Raw genomic sequence first — 17,513 nt, 5'->3', positions numbered from 1 at the left:
AAAGAGGATAGATCTAGATTGTTCTCAGTGGCTGCAGATGACAAAACAAGGAGTAATAGTCTCAAGTTGCAGTGGGGGAGGTCTAGGTTGGATATTAGGAAAAACTTTTTCACTAGGAGGGTGGTGAAGCCCTTGAATGGGTTACCTAGGGAGGTGGTGGAATCTCCTTCCGTAGAGGTTTTTAAGGTCAGGCTTGACAAAGCCATGGATAAGATGATTTAGTTGGAGACTGGTCCTCCTCTGAGCAGGGAATTGGACTAGTTGACCTCCTGAGGTCCCTTCCAACCCTGATATTCTAGAATTTCTAATAGAAAGGACTGAAGTTCTTCATACATAACATTTAAGAACCTTATCAGGTCCCTGGAGTAAAAGAGAAGAGTATTCTGTGTACATTGTGTGCAATATAACAGTCTGATTGCTAGAACTGACAGACAATGGCAGAGGAGAGCTCTTCAAGAGATAAATGAGGGTGGACAAGGACAGAGACCAATTCTGCAAGCATTCATTTCAAATCCCATCAATTATCTCCACCCACAACATTCATTCCTGTGACATGACAACTGATCTTTACGCTACTCAATTTGAGACTGAAAAATGCTTCTGACCAGACTTCAATTTTTTCACAACGGCAACAGAAGACGCTGCATTCTGCCAAATATATAGGCCTGCACTCTTACTCATGCTAATATTCCCATTTGGGCTTGCAGGATGGCTTTTATATTTGGATGGGTCCATGGAAAAGCCAGACTACAGCTTGCAGAATTTTGTTGCATTCACAGTAACTAAACTTTTTCATGTTAGATTCTCTTGCACATTCCCTAGCAGCAAGAACTGAGTCAATCACCCAAATACTCTCAATCACCCAAATATTCTTCACATCATTAAGTTGATTCTGATGCAACAACCTATGTTTGTGGGAATTACAAGAGCTAGTGTACCCTAGGGTCATATAAAGTAAGAAGACAGGAAACAGAGTCTACTAGCGAGGTGAGGTTCGCTGTTAGTAGATAATACAGGGATTGTGTAGCAGTCTATACTTGTGAAGTGTTTACACATTAAAAGAAGGATAATGAAAACAAATCAATCCAGATTGAGGGGAAGGTCAAAGGGGTTTGGGGGGGTGGAGGGAAACCACTTTTCTTGGTGACCAGTAACAGACACACAGATAATCACATCACTCCACTGTGTTCAGTAGGAAATTTTGTTTTAAAGCATTATTTTGCTGAGTAGTTTCAGGTGAAGACAATCAGTTTTCCATGGTCTTACAATTAGCATTACAGAGCAAAAGGGCTTTTTCATTTTTTTTTTTTGGTTTGTTTTTAAGGAAGGCAACAATACCTGCAAAATTGCAAGCCCTGGTCTGAATCCAGGGACTCTCTCCTTCATCTGAGCAACTTGAGTCTTCAGTCTCTCTCTTATTTGCCTGGGAGGGGGAAAAAGCAGAAATTAACCAAGAAATTGGGCTTTTGAAAATCCCACCCTATACTTCTAAGTTCTCTCATCCTCACAGCAGTTGCATGGCACTCAAAAGACACAGGAAAAATAAAAAGGTTTAAAGAATGTAATTGAAATTGCAGACGGTCACCAGGGCGTGTTGACTCCCTACCCCAAAACATACGATCACACCTGTCTGCAGCCCGCTCCATTCAGTACCTTACCAACCTGTTTCATGAGAGAGAATGATCAGAATAGTCTAAAGCAAGTCAAAAAATAAAGAGATTTTGAAGGCCCAACCCTCAAGGGTATTCAGGTAATTAACTTAGTCAGAAATCAATGGGAATTAGGTGAGTATCTGGCCTAAGTGTACAGCTACTGGTAATAGGATGAATACCCCAGTTACTCATGACTGCCAAGCTACCAAGACCAACAACAGTTTACAGGCGATTCATGTGGTATACTCAGGGTTTTGCTAGACTTGCTTAGTAGCTACTTCTCACCAAGTATACGTTTATGATCAATTCACAGTTTTTGCATGAGGGAGGTCTGTGTGGGCACCAAACATCTGATGGGTTAAACACACAGAACTCCATTCTATGTGTGTCTATAGCCATGGATATGATACTGGACAGAAGAATGCTACTCCGGTTCCCAAACTAGCACCAGCACTTCCCTAGCTGACAGGGCTCTTGCAATAGTCAGGTTATTTATGTCTGTGAAGTGCTCAGATACAATGGTGATGGGTGTTACAGGAAAAACACTAAATTGTTAGGGGCAAGGTCACCATTAAGAGGAACCCTGCTAAGTCTCAGACACATGATCATGCGGGGCCAGAGCCTGAGCCACTGCTCCAGCTCCAATGCCCCCCTCCCACAGCAAAAATGGAAAGGAGCTCACCCAATATGGCAGCATGGGATTCCTGCTGTAGATGGGAATTCCAGGGTGACATAAAGCCAGTGGAGCCAGCACTATGCCACCAGCTTAACCCCAACCCAAGGGATACCAGAGGCAAGAAGACGCATGACCAGAGCGCACTGCACTCCTACAACTTGGGCTGGTTGGAATCACCCTTAAGGCTGTTCTAACTTGCACCAGAGGGGAACAAACCAACCTGATGTTGCCTCTGAAATCAAGCAGAGAGTGGAAAAGTTGCAGGAGCTCAGGTGCACCCAAAGGTCTGGCTGAATTTAAGAACATAAGAACAGTCATATTGGACCAAAGCTCCATCTACCACAGTATCCTGTTTTCCAACAGTGGCCAGTGCCAGGTGCCCAGAGGGAATGAACAGAACAGGTAATCATCAAGTGATCCATCTCGTTGCCCACTCCCAGCTTCTGGCAAACAGAGGCGAGGGACACCATCCCAGCTAATAGCCATTGATGGAGCTATCCTCCATGAACTTATCTAGTTCTTTTTTGATCCCTGTTATAGTCTTGGCCTTCAGAACATCCTCTGGCAAGGAGTTCCACAGGTTGACTGGGTGTTGTATGAAAAAAATAATACCTTTTGTTTATTTTAAACCTTCTGCCTATTAATTTCAGTTGGTGACCCCTAGTTCATGTGTTATGAGGAGTAAATAACACTTTCTTATTTAAATTTCTCCACATCAGTTATGATTTTATAAACCTCTATCATATCCCACGAGTCATCTCTTTTCCAAGCTGAAAAGTCCCAGTCTTATTAATCTCTCCTCATATGGAAGCTGTTCCATATCCCTAATCATTTTTGTTGCCCTTTTCCGAACCTTTTCCAATTCCAGCATATCCTTGAGATGGGGCGACCACATCTGCACATAGCATTCGAGATGTGGGCATACCGTGGATTTATATAGAGGCAATATGATATTGTCTGTCTTATCTATCCCTTTCCTAATGATTCCCATTCTGTTCGCTTTTTTGACTGCTGCTGTACATTTCTGGCTGAACTCTACAAAGTCTCTCAACAGGAGACTTTAGTATAAGAGTTTTGCTTTCATCCCACTTTTAAAATAATTGTTCTAGGTCCTGGCTTTCATGCAGGTCTCAACACAGCCTCCATTACCAACTGTGATGGTTACAGAACACTCAACAACGGTTAGGTACTGGTCTGCTGTGGCAGTTTTTCAGGCTGATCAGTATGATCTCATTCCCTTGTGCTTCATCTCTTTGAGCCCCCTGCTGCCTATATGTACGCTGAGACTGTAGAGTCTTTGGGGCAGGCACTGTCTCTTGTTTATACCAGGACTGTGCCTAGCACAACTGGGCCCTGGTCTCTAGGTGCTATCATAGTAATAACAATGCTGCTAGCACAGTTAATTACACTTGAAATTGCATTTATTTAGATGCCTGTTCACCTGATTGTGGGTGCCCTGAGATCCAGGTGCCATGAGTTGTGTCCACAGAATGAAACACTGATTTTAGAAAGGCTGAGCTTTAGAGTCACTCAGATCCTCCAGGGGTGGGTGGCAATATAAAATCCTACGAAAAATCAAAATCAACATTCATCCCCACTATGGAGAAGTTATACATGAGAATGTTTGCAGGTACCTATTATGAACCTTTACAGATGCTATAACAACTATAAGACTAAGATTATACAAGCAATATCTAATCTAATAAAGCAGTGTCCCCCAGTGACTAGTGTACTGGATTGGGACATTCAGAAGACCTGGGTTCTATTCCTGGCCTAAGCACTGGCCTGGTCAGTGACCTTGGGCAAGTCACTTCACCACTCTGTGCCTCAGTATCCCCATCCGGATAAAAAGCCAGACCCCCTTTGAGTGCTTTCAGATCTATTGATTTAAAAAAATGTTATCTAAGAGCTATGCTTTATTATAATCCTATAGCTGCTTTATAAAGCTAATAAATATTGCATAATCAGCTTACTACTGATAAATATGAAAGTATTTTAAAGATACACGCTTGTTAAAGGAAACACCCCTGAGATTACTTTGTTGGAAACAAACTGTGTGTACGATGCCAATGAACCCCAAAATGCTCTGAAAGTCATGAAGCTAACACAGGATGTGGTAGATTGCTGATCTGGCAAACAGCTAGGGTCCTGATCCTGCAAAAATGCAAAAGCCTAATTTTGCACATCCCAGTAGTCATCCAAATTGGATTACTCATACAAACAATTAAGCATGTGCTTAAGCATGTGACGAACCAGGATCTAAACTGTAAAGTATACTGTACTTTAGAAGTCTTCAGTGCAGATCTGTCAACTTCGTAAAGTTAAGGCCCGATCCAACTCTTACTGAAAACTTAGTTTCTCTCTACCTTCTCAACAAGAGGACTTCAGAATATTGTGGTATTCATTCATTCAATACAGAATCAGAAGCCATGGCTTACCTCAACTCATACTGCATTCATTAAAAATAATAAAGATTAGCTCCATTTTCTTCTACAACAAGAAAGTAACATGAGAAAACTCAATGGAGTGTCAGTTCCTACTGCTCTCTAAGCATATACACCAAAAAAAAAAGTCATTTGTTAGAAGGCCATCTAGTGTTCGCTAAAAAGCAACTGCATTGTTTTGGTTGCAAGCAAAAGTAAAAGCCACACATTATAGTTTTCTTTCTTAAATAAACTTCAGTAAAGATCAGCTGTAAGAAATTTGGAATTACAAACAAATACATTTAAAAAAATATTTGAAAAAAACAGCTCTTACCGACTGAGGGCTCTGTTTTGAAATATATTATTATTTATGTGGAATTATTTTGCTTTTAAAAACAAAAAACAAGATACCCTTCAGTTCACTTTCAACTAGAGATATTTTGCAGTAGCTTTACTACTATGGCATCAAGAGCCATATACTATGTCCACTCCACAAGTTCACTCCCATATCACATATATCAAGGGCACACATAAGTCAAGGACAGGATGTAGCCCTAAGTATATATGCTCAAAGTATTCAGCTCCAAAGTTATGTGACTTTAAACGACACAACCCTGCACTGAAGTGACTCCCAGAAAAAATGAAAGGAATGGGTGAGAATGCTTTTAAAAATCTTTTGAAGAGGAGGAAAATAATTCACTCCAATTAGGAGATGCTCATACAAACCTCACATCACCATGATACTGTATGAGTATCTAAGCTAGGTATAGAGGGAGCAGAGGTTACAGGATCATCAAGATTCTGATACCTCAGTGCAGTATGTTTGTATCTTTCAAGTCAGATAATGCAGTTAAGCCCCTTTCCTGGTGTTTGTGTGAAAACTGGCACACGTATGACAGCAAGACAGCTAAGACCCCATCCAGATAGAGTAGAGGTGCTGTTGCTTTCCCCAGTCCTCCAGAAGATGCCTACCCCCTCTAATTGAGAGTTTTTGTTCACTAACTGGGGATCTGATTGGATTCCCCAATTACAGTTGATTATCAGGTTTCAGAAGTGGCTGGGAGGGCTTCTTTTTCATTCTGTCTGACCAGGAGATTGAAACTTTCTTTTCTGGATGCACATCTCGTAATGGTAATTCACATCTTTGCCACCTCGAGATCTGACTGCTGCAAAGTGCTCTATGCTTGGTGTCAGCTCTTAAATGAATCTGAGCACTGAAACAGCTGCAGAATGGAGAAGCCTGCTTATTAAACAGGGCATCCACAAGCAAGCAAAATTTCACTGGTGCTTTGTGATCTGTACTGGCTGCCTCTGGGCTTCAAGGGGGAATTTTAGATGTTGATTTTTACCTGTAAAACCCTAAATGGCTTGTGTCCTGCCTAGCTAAGAGGCCATCACACCATGCCACACTGCACCAGGTGCGCTTAGTGGAAGCACTCAGGCTGGTAATTCTCAGACAGAGGGAGAGCACTAACCCAGGGGAGAGAGCCTGGGACTAGAACAGGGGTCGACAACCCCTGGCACCCAGCCCGTCAGGGTAAAGCTGATGGCAGGCCAGGCCAGTTTGTTTATCTGGAGCATCCGCAGGCAAAGGGGCGGCTCCAGGCACCAGCACATCAAGCCGGTCACCGCAAGGGCGGCAGGCAGGTTGCCTTCGGCGGCATGCCTGCGGAGGGTCTGCTGATCCCGCGGCTTCGGCAGACCTCCTGCAGGCAGGCCGCTGAATTTGCGGGACCGGGGACCTCCCACAGGCAAGCCGCCAAAGGCAACCTGCCTGCCGTGGTTGGGGCGGCAAAATATCTAGAGCCGCCCCTGCGCAGGCACGGAGCCCCGCAGCCCACATCTCTCAGCCCACGCCATTTCCCACATCTCCCATTGGCCAGGAACGGCAAACCATGCCCACACTACTTCCTGCAGCTTCCATTGTCCGGGAATGGTGAACCACAGCCAGTGGGGGTTGCAGGGCTCCGTGCCTGCGGACATTTCAGATAAACAAATCAGCCTGGCCCACCAGCAGCTTTACCCCGATTCACTATGTGATCTTGGGCATGTCACTAAGGATATGTCTACACTACCTGCCGGATCGGTGGGCAGCGATCAATCCAGCAGGGATCGATTTATCGCGTCTAGTCTAAACGCGATAAATCGACCCGAGCCCTCTCCCATCAACTCCTGTACTCCAGTGCCGCGAGAGGCACAGGCACAGTCAATGGGGGAGCAGCAGCAGTCAACTCACCGCAGTAAAGACACCATGGTAAGTCGATCTAAGTATGTCGACTTCAGCTATGTTATTCACGTAGCTGAAGCTGCGTAACTTAGATCGACCCCGCTCCAGTGTACACCAGGGCTTAGTCTCTCCTCCCTGGAAGCAGACAGCTGCTCTATAGGGGGAGGCTGTTCACTTCTAAAAAGCCTGATTGCTAATCAGTTCGGAGCATAGCTTTCGGCCTGGTCTATGTTTAAAAAGGTTTGCCAGCATAGCTATGTTGGTTAGGAGTGTGATTTTTTGTCAGCACATCCATGCTGGCAAAAATCCTAAGGTAAATTCAAATTTACTAGCAAAGGAGTTAATTTGCTTGTATCGCTTATTTTGCTCAGGGAACTAGTATACACCACCAAAAGGACATTTCTGCCAGTAAAGCTGCATCTACATTCGGAGGGTTTGCCCGTATAGTGAGCCTTTGAATGCAGACATGGCCTTGAATGTCTTCAGAAGTTATAACTGAGACTGGCTCAAATTATCATAGTTGTGCTGTGCATGGGAGCAGTGCCTGCAAGGTTTTCTGCTAGACTATGGAACCATGATTGATTTAATCTGTCCCACCACAGGAAGCATGAAAGATTTTAACACTACAGACCAAATGGCACCTTGGAAGGGAAGTTCATGTACTGGGTTGAAAAGGCTGAGAAATCAAACTAATCTCAAGATGATTTCTACACCACAGGGGAAGGGTCAGGAACCACAGTCCTTCAGCTAGGGCTTTCTGCTCTGGAAACAAGTATCAAAAACCCGAGGAAAACAGGGAGGTAGACGGCAAGATGCAAAACCCAAAAATAAGAAACCCAACCTCCTGAAATGTTTGGGGCCTGTCCGTACTATCAAAATGACAGCATTAACACAGCTTAGATGCCATCTGCTTACCTGGTCATATTCCTACAAAGACAAGACTAAAGCATGGTGTTTTAAAAGAAGAACAAACAAACAACAACAAACAGTTATACCCAGGGTGAAATCCTGGCCCCACTGAACTAACTGGGAGTTTTGCCAATCTGACCAGTATTTCACCGGCAGCATAGACATGTCTGCACAGGTGGAACTAAGCAGTTATAACATAGTTGGTTCCAAAGCTGTGTTAATGCCACCATCTTTTAGCACGGTCACTTTTGTGGGGTGCAGCTTGAATCATGCTAGCCAGAGTAGTCTTCAGAAATGGTTGCTGAGCACATCACGGCAAAACTGTATTGTTTAACCACTGCACAGTTGTAACAGTGTTAGGTGGGACTCAAACTGTATTTGTGTACAGATGTATTAGACAGTAATCTAGGCCTTATTTACAACTGGCCTTTTTTTGAAGATTTTCCATTGTTGTTCAGAATACAAGCATAGAACAACCACCTGTGATTTTCCCACTGTGTCACTTAGCCCTGCTCTGAACAGGACTAAACACCATGCAGTGATAAAAATGCTATCTGGCAGTATAGATAACACATGCAGGAGATTTTCAAAACAAGCTCAGTGTAGATAAAGCTTGAGTTTTGATGCGATTTCAAACACAAATGATGAGACCTAGTCCGGGGTGATCCCAAGAGAGAATGATTAAGGAAATTAGTTCTGAGCATTTGTTTTGAATTATATTCACAGCACCTTCATTCCAGGGAAGTATTTCAATACATCTACTAAAAACTTTGTTAGTCACTATTCCCAGGTGTTTTTAAAACATTATCCCTGCCCTTCTCATTAGCCATCAATTATTTATTGTTTAAAGTAGGGCCATTTTACAGCCCATCTGTCCCTCCTCCACATCCTGCAGTAAAACCTAGCACTGAATTTGAAATGGGACAGTCATACTTAACTACCAACATAAGAACGGCCGTACTGGGTCAGACAAATGGTCCATCTAGCCTAGTACCATGTCTTCCAACAGTGGCCCGTGCCAGCTGCTTCAGAGGGAATGAACTAGACACAGACATTTCAGACAAATGTCTGCATCCATTAGGCACAAAACAGTACTTCACACACAACCTTGGGCATTAAAATCTATTTTATTGGGAGAGGGCCAGAAATAGTCAGGTAATTGTTCAGGGGGATTTTTAACTTAAATAACCGTCCCCCGCCCTGCCCCTGCCCCTTCCCCCCCCACCACCACTGCCTAAATTTTACCACTTACCACGGTTTTACAAATAACACCTAAAATTACCGAACCTAACAGATTAATTAATTTCCTTTGTGCTTTTGCCAGCACTTTGAGAACAGTTAGATTCAGTAGCTCCTCACAAAATTGGTTTCCCCTGGCAGTTGTATGGGGTCTTTCACACAGCAACCAAGCAGATAAAGACATTTAAAAAGAAGAAAATTTTATTCTAAAACCAAAATAATTGAAAGGGATATTGCAGGGAAGGTGTAATATCTGAAATTACTTTGATTTTTTTCAAAAACTGAGTTGAGTGTCCTTTTAACTTTCAGCTCACCTTTTTCACTGTACTTAGCTACACAATTCTGTTTTTAATGGAAGTTCCGGTTATCTGATTCTCCTAGTCTGTAAATATTTGAATGACCTCCAAATAGACTTTTTCCCTGATAAAAGGGCAAAGCCATGACATTACAAAAACTAAGTGATTACTGCACACACACCACCATACACAATCCTGATTTTGCAAGCTGTGGTAGAAGCGAGTTCCCTATACATAAACAATCATTGCCTCTTGTAAAAAATCCCGGAAAAACACACACCCACACATCATCTTCTATTGACAGACCTTTACCGGGCCTGAGATTACATGTTTTTGATTGCCTCAAGACACGTCTATTCCTGAACTTTGTCCCGTCTCAAAGGTGATCAGAATCCTTTGATATAGCATTTCTCTATAGGATCCAGAGGAGAAAGAGAACGTTAAAAGATACAGAGTCACTTCCCTCCATCTTCTTCATTTGAAAAATTCTAGCTAAAATCTGGTCCCTTCCATCCTGGAATGTATTCTACTGGTTTTGCTACATTTAGCGAATCTCATGACAGGAGCAGAGGAATCGGGAGGGAGGAGACCTGTTTGCATGTACAACTGCAATTATTTTCCATACTGCTCCTGGAAAATCAATTAGGCTGGAGGCCCATTTATAAAGTGCAGCAGAGTAATTTGCTCTTTTCATTCTTTTCCCTGGCTGGTTATGAGGATCAATTGCCCCATATACATGGAGCTTTAAACCCAGACAAAATTTAAAAAAAAAAAGGAAAAAAAGAAAGACACTTTATTTTTTAAATAAACAGTAAGAGTGACTGACAGCGTTGTTGCAGCTGTACTGATCCCAGGTGAGTGAAGTGATATCTTCTGCAATTTGTCCAATAAAATACATTACTTTACCCTCCTTATCTCTCTACTAAGGGTGATTAACCACTGGAACAAATTACTAAGGGAAGTGGTATATTCTCCATCTCTTGATGCCATCGAATCAAGACTAGAAGCCTTTCTGGAAAATACAGTCTAGCCAAACACAAGCCATGCTGTAGACGCACAAAATGCTGGGCTCAGATAAATAGGTAACTGGATGAAATTCCAGGGCCTGTGATATACAGGTCAAATCAAATCTAATGGTTCCTTCAGGCCTTGCAACCTGTGAAACACTGCTGATAGCTCAGGGTATGTCTACATCTACAATTTTGCAGCGCTGGTTGTTACAGCTGTATTAGTACAGCTGTATAGGGCCAGCGCTGCAGAGTGGCCACACTTACAGCAACCAGCGCTGCAAGTGGTGTTAGATGTGGCCACACTGCAGCGCTGTTGGGCGGCTTCAAGGGGGGTTCGGGAAACGCGAGAGCAAACCGGGGAAGGAGACCAGCTTCTCCGCGGTTTGCTCTCGCGTTCCCCGAACCCCCCTGCAAACCGCAGGGAAGGAGGCCTGCTTGCACGGGGGTTTGGGGAACGTGAGAGCAAACCGGGGAAGGAGACCAGCTTCGCCGCGGTTTGCTCTCGCGTTCCCCGAACCCCCCTGCAAACCGCAGGGAAGGAGACCTGCTTGCTCAGGGATTCGGGGAACGCGAGAGCAAACCGCAGGGAAGGAGACCTGCTTGCACGGGGGTTCGGGGAACGCGAGAGCAAACCGGGGAAGGAGACCAGCTTCACTGTGGTTTGCTCTCGCGTTCCCCGAACCCCCCTGCAAACCGCAGGGAAGGAGACCTGCTTGCACGGGGGTTCGGGGAACGCGAGAGCAAACCGGAGAAGGAGACCAGCTTCGCCGCGGTTTGCTCTCGCGTTCCCCGAACCCCCCTGCAAACTGCAGGGAAGGAGACCTGCTTGCTCAGGGGTTCGGGGAATGCGAGAGCAAACCGGGGAAGGAGACCTGCTTGATTACCAGAGGCTTCCTCAGGTATGCTGGGATACATGCTTATTCCACGGAGGTCAAGAAAAGCGCTGGTAAGTGTCTACACTTGATTACCAGCGCTGGATCACCAGCGCTGGATCCTCTACACCCGAGACAAAACGGGAGTACGGCCAGCGCTGCAAACAGGGAGTTGCAGCGCTGGTGATGCCCTGCAGATGTGTACACCTCCTAAGTTGCAGCGCTGTAACCCCCTCACCAGCGCTGCAACTTTGTGATGTAGACAAGCCCTCAGTTAGGACAAGTGACTTGGTCATTTGCTGCAAAGAGTCAGGACTTTTAACATCTCTCCTCTGAACTATCAGCACTCACCTCTTACACTGGAGTGAAGCTGTGCTACAGAGTGTAACTATTTTCTCAGATAGCTACTCTTGTGCCTCAAAACCGAACAAAAGGCAAGTGATATAAAGCAGTCTCTTCTGATTACAAATACAAAGAAGAATTCAATAGCAGCCATGTGAGTAGTGAGATCAATACCTCAAAATGGAAGCCCTCAATTTTGTCTTACTGTACTAATGGACTACAGGAGCACACAGTTTGAGCCATGACAAAAAGGGCTGCTGGTCTTTTTTTATCATAGGTTGGGAGGGTAGGTCCTGCGGTAAGGCACTGGGCAGGGATTCAGGAGATCTACATTCAATTCCCAGCTCTGCTACAGATGTCCAGTGTAACCTTTGGCAAATCATTTAGACTTTCTATGATTTCATTTACCATCTCTAAAATGGGAATAATTCTTTCTACCACTCGTCTGCTTTAAAAAAAAAAAAAAGACTGTAGCCTCTCCAGGGAAGAAACTGCCTCTTACTAAGTATTGGGAAAGTGGAGTCCCAATCTCAGTCTAGTTGCTACTATGATACAAATAACATGTAGTAATCAAAGGTTTTCTAGCAGATTTATCAACTTAAGGTAAATGACAAGTACAAAACATACTGCTAATAAAATTAGCAGGTTTGATCTTTCAGATGAATACTCTGTTATGATCATTTTAGTTAATGCACACAGGGCAAAAAAGTATCCACTGTATCAAACTAGACATCAGCAGAATTATTTTAAGTACTCCACTCTTTTCAGAGACATATAAATCAGTTTATATCTGCAACAACGACGGCCCATGAGGATCTGCTACAATTCAGGACCCGTTTCTGTGCCAAAGGTAAGAGAAGACTGCAGCAATAACAACACGCAAACTTCCCCAGTTTCACCAGTAGATTCTGCAGGCATTCAGTGTAAAATTCTCAGAATGCTGACTTTCAGAGTGCCATTACCATGATGCAGCATGGTGTAATGGACTGCACAAGAGACTAAGAAACTGGAAGTCGAGAGTTCCGACTCTGCCACTAACTCACTTGAATATGTCCCTTATGTCCAAATTTTCTGAAGTAGTATCTGATTTTGGATGGCCAGCTTGAGACATTTTTGGCCTGATTTTCAGAAGTGCTGAGCATCCACACTTCCAACTTCAGTCAATGGGAGCTGCCACAGCTCAGCACCCTGAAAAATCAGGCCCAAGGTCTCACCCCAAATTAGAGGTAACTTTTGACTTCAACATCTGTGTCTTAGCTTCCCCAACTGTAAAATCAGGCTAATATTTGTCCAGCACTTTGAAGAGGTCAACACTATATAGTATTTAGTACTAAGCCTTTCAAGGAATAAGGGAGAACATTTAGCTCTTTCATTCCACTTGGATATTTAGCAATAAGAAGACAGACAAAAGATAAGAGAAGATAGCAAACTAAAGGTACAATATATAGTCTTGCATAAACCCACATTTCCCACCTACTGAAATCCAGAAAGGGTCCTAGCAGGAGATAGAGAAGGGATTTTTAAAAGTAAGAAGGGATTTCACCATACTGCAAACATTTAGGCAGATGACTTATCTCAGCATGAGGACTGATACCAAATACCAGTCAGTTACATGCCACTAGGCTAACCTTAGGCCAATGGTATAATAGAGAACGAAAGTGAACAAAATTAGAGAGAGAGAAAATGATTTTTGAAGACATTAGTTATTTAAGTAGTCTGAAATGACTTGTTTCTGAATACTTCTAAAGATTCTTTAATTACTGTTCTTCCCTGTACAATGCTGTCTTTCCATTCTCCCTGCCCACATACCATTGCACTGTCAGTACAATAGTGAAAGGGGTGAGCAAATCTATAGTGCGCCTTGACTTCCTTTGCTACTGCTGTTCACTGACAGCAAACACCAGCAGCAGCAATTTAACAGAACCACCACTGCTTTTCTTTGCTGACACAGATGACCCTGGTTTAGAGGGAAAGTGATGGCAGCTGCAAAAATTAACAAATAACAAATGGAAGAAAGGGAAAGTTGATGGCAATTAATAAAAACTGTATGTTAGGAATGGTAGAAAATTGATAAGAGAAGCCAAGGGACACGACGAAATCTAGGGCCATCAGATGAGTTAAGGACATAAGAAGACGTTTTTAAAATATATAAGGACCAAAAAGAATCCTGACAATGGTATTGGCTCATTACTAATACGGAAATGGTAGGATATATCAATAAAAATGCAGAAGTATTCAATAAATATTTCTGTTCTGGATTTGGGGGAAAAAAAGAAAATAAAGTCTCATCATATTCCACTAGTATTTCTGGAGAACATTAACCAGAAGAAACTAAAGTTAGACATCTTTAAATCAGAAGGCCCAAATAACTTGCATGCAAGAGTTTTTATTAATGTTGCTTTTTTTGTTCAGTACGTCTTGGAGCACTGGGGAAATTCCAGAAGACTGGAAGAAAGCTAATGTGCCAGTTTTTAAAAAGAGTAAATGGGATGACCTGGGTACTTATAGGCCTGTCAGCCTGACATAGATCCTGAGCAAGATAATTGAGCAGCTGATATGGTACTCGATTAATGACAAATTAAAAGGCTGTTAATGCAATTAATGCATATCAGCACGGGTTTATGGAAAATAGATCCTGTCAAACTAACTTGATGTGTTTTTTGATGAATTACAAGTTTGGTTGATAATATTAATAGTGTTGATGTAATATCCTTAAACTTCTGTAATGTCCTTAAACTTCTTTGACTGCAAAAAATTTTGATTAAAAAATCAGGACTATATGAAATTAACATGGCATACATTAAATGGCTTAAAAACTGGCTAACTGATAGGTCTAAAAAATGTAACTGTAAACGGGGAATCATTATTGAGCAAGTCTGTTTCCAGTGGGGTCCCGCAGGGAGTGATTCCTGGCCCTATCCTATTTAACATTTTTATCAATGACCTGGAAGAAAACATGAAATCATCACGGATAAAGTTTGCAGATGACAAAAAATTGGGGAAGTAGTAAATAATGAAGCGACTGATCAATGACTCAGAGCTATCCAGATTGCTTACTAAACTGGGCACAAGCAAACAAAGTGTTTTAATATAGGTAAACGCACACATCTAGGAACAAAGAATGTCAGCCAGACTTGCACAATGGGGGCATCTATCCTGGGAAGCAGTGACTCTGAAAAAGATATGGTGGCCATGGTGGATAATCAACTGAACGTGAGCTCCCAGTGTGATGCTGTAGCCAAAAGAGCTAATGTGAACCTGGGATGCATAAACAGGGGAATCTCAAGTAGGAGTAGGTAAAAAGATATTCACCAGGAATTATTTTGGGGAAGTTCTATGGACTGTGCTATACAAGAGATCAGTCCCTTCTGGCCTTACTATTTATAAATCTGTGGACCCTACTAGACAACACCAGGTTGGACCCATCAAGATTATATGAATTGCAATAGCACTTCTAGACCCCATTGTCATAGAATATCAGGGTTGGAAGGGACCTCAGGAGGTCATCTAGTCCAACCCCCTGCTCAAAGCAGGACCAATACCCAAATAAATCATCCCAGCCAGGGCTTTGTCAAGCTTGACTTTAAAAACTTCTAAGGAAGGAGATTCCACCACCTCCCTAAGTAACCCATGTCAGTACTTCACCACTGTCTGAGTGAAAAAGATTTTCCTAATATCCAACCTAAACCTCCCTCATTGCAACTTGAGACCATTACTCCTTGTTCTGTCATCAGGTACCACTGAGAACAGTCTAGATCCATCCTCTTTGGAATCCCCTTTCAGGTAGTTGAAAGCAGCTATCAAATCCCCTCTCATTCTTCTCTTCTGCAGACTAAACAATCCCAGTTCCCTCAGTCTCTCCTCATAAGACATGTGCTCCAGCTCCTAATCATTTTTGTTGCCCTCCGCTGGACTCTTTCCAAGTTTTCCACATCCTTCTTGTAGTGTGGGGCCCAAAACTAGACACAGTACTCCAGATGAGACCTTACCAACGTCAAATAGAGGGGAATGATCACATCCCTCGATCTGCTGGCAATGCCCCTTCTTATACAGCCCAAAATGCCGTTAGCCTTCTTGGCAATGAGGGCACACTGTTGACTCATATCCAGTTTCTCATCCACCATAATCCCCAGATCCTTTTCTGCAGAAATGCTTCCTAGCCATTCAGACCCTAGTCTGTAACAGTGAATGGGATTCTTCCGTCCTAAGTGCAGGACTCTGCACTTGTCCTTGTTGAACCTCATCAGGTTTCTTTTGGCCCAGTCCTCTAATTGCGCTAAGCACTGTACACACGTAACATGTACAGTGGGCATATGGTCCCCACTCTAGAACACATGCAATCTAAATACATCATGAAAGACAACAGATGGATGGAACCAACATTTGGGGGGAGAAGAGCACAAGGTAACAGTGACTGTCACAATGTCAGGAGAAACATAAGCAGTGGTCGCAGCACAGCAGCCGCCAAGCCAAGAGAGACAGGTAGTGGGGGCATGAGTGGCAGGGGAATTTACCAGAAACCATCCTGTCTACCCAGGGATCCATCCTGGCACTGGAAGGCTCAAGACGGGACAACATTTAAAAATAATAACAATCCCATACAATAGTGTTTGCTCTTATACATCACACTTCATGGGAGGATAACAAAGCATACCCCACCCACACCTAACCCTGCCAAAATAAACCAACTCCAAACACGCGAAAGCGAGTCTCAGAGCCGGGGTCAACCGACTTAGCTGGCAGGGCTGGGGCACAGGGCTGGAAGTAACAGTGGAGGGGTCCCCACTCGAGCCTGGCCTCTAAGACCCGGCGAATTAACAGCTCCCCGCGGGGTCCGTTTTCCCAGGGCTAGTCCAGGGGCTGGGCCAGGCGAACAGGCTGGGTTTAGTGCCTCCCTGCCTGTCTCCCGCTCCCCACCGTCTTCTCCTTGCAGCGCGCGTGGCTGTGCGCGGAGGGTGCCCACGCAGGCACCTCGCACCGCACCCCCGGGGAGCCGGGCGGAGAGGAAGCAACTCCCCGCCGGCCTGGCCGGGCTGCAGCGGGCAAACCCGGACGTGCCACAGGGCCGCTGCCAGGGAATCCCGCCCTGCCCCCTCCTAGCGGCGCAGGCTCTTTGCTGGCGGCCGCAGGCTCGCCCCGTGCGCCCCGGCCCCGGGGTACGTACGCCGAGGCGGCTTTGCCGCAGATGACCTGTGCAGGGGCCATGGTGACTGCCCGCGCTCCCAGAGGCTCCGATGGGGTGTGCGCGAGTGAACCCGCCTGCCTGCCGCACCCACGTGGACTGAGCTTCCGCGCCAGCCGCGAACCCCTGCCCCTGCGCCGGCGTAGGGGGGCGGGATCCTCCGGCTCCGCGGGGCTCGCTCATAGGCCTCCCGAGGCCAAGCGCCCTCCCTTGCTGCCGGCAGCCTCCGGGATTCTCCCTCCCCCGGGGAGCAGACAGGAGCCCGCAGCTCTCTCGGGTCTCTGTGCCGCACCCGAGTGTCTGCCCTGCGCTCGGTGTAAGGTGTCAGCGGCTGCACTGACACTTTCCCCCTAAAATACTTAATTCACTTTAGGAAAAACAAATGTGCAGATTCATATGCAAATAATTGCAACGTAGATTTGTAGCGGGTTTTTTTTTTTGGCAGACTCAATAACAAAAAGGATGCTGCCTCCCAGAGCAGGGTGGGAAGGGTTGTGTCTTAGACGGTCTGACCATCCATGTCAGACACAGCCCTTCCTGTAGCGAAGAGGTCACTGCGTGGCCGGACCCCGAGTAGAGCCAGGAGCCGGCACCTGCTGCTAGAACCATGGGGCGGAGGCTGAAGCTCTGCAGCTGGAGGCCAGGGCCGCGTGGCCAGAGCTGGGTGGGTCAGGACCTACTGCCC

At 44.7% G+C, this 17,513-nt stretch overlaps 1 protein-coding gene across 2 annotated transcripts in view; it reads right to left on the bottom strand.

Annotated features, from left to right (window-relative positions):
* The window catches only part of MTHFD1 (methylenetetrahydrofolate dehydrogenase, cyclohydrolase and formyltetrahydrofolate synthetase 1), an 86,222-nt gene extending 69,283 nt beyond the window's left edge, over nt 1–16,939 (bottom strand). Inside the window, exons 1-3 of one of the 2 annotated variants that reach the window (XM_030558569.1) lie at nt 16,811–16,904; nt 3,770–3,893; nt 1,339–1,423 (exon numbers count right to left, since the gene is read on the bottom strand). In XM_030558569.1, coding sequence (XP_030414429.1) covers nt 1,339–1,386 — 48 coding nt within the window. In that variant the 5' untranslated portion in view covers nt 1,387–1,423; nt 3,770–3,893; nt 16,811–16,904. Of the gene's footprint in view, nt 1–1,338; nt 1,424–3,769; nt 3,894–16,810 lie in introns of both variants that reach the window. The other variant, XM_030558568.1, reaches the window with a different exon arrangement.
* Nucleotides 16,940–17,513: the final 574 nt, after the last annotated feature.

The sequence above is a fragment of the Gopherus evgoodei genome, chromosome 4 (assembly GCF_007399415.2).
Source record: "Gopherus evgoodei ecotype Sinaloan lineage chromosome 4, rGopEvg1_v1.p, whole genome shotgun sequence".
NCBI classification, from domain to species: Eukaryota; Metazoa; Chordata; order Testudines; family Testudinidae; genus Gopherus; species Gopherus evgoodei.
Note: the sequence above shows the minus strand (reverse complement) of the source record. Positions and strands in the feature narration are given on the sequence as shown.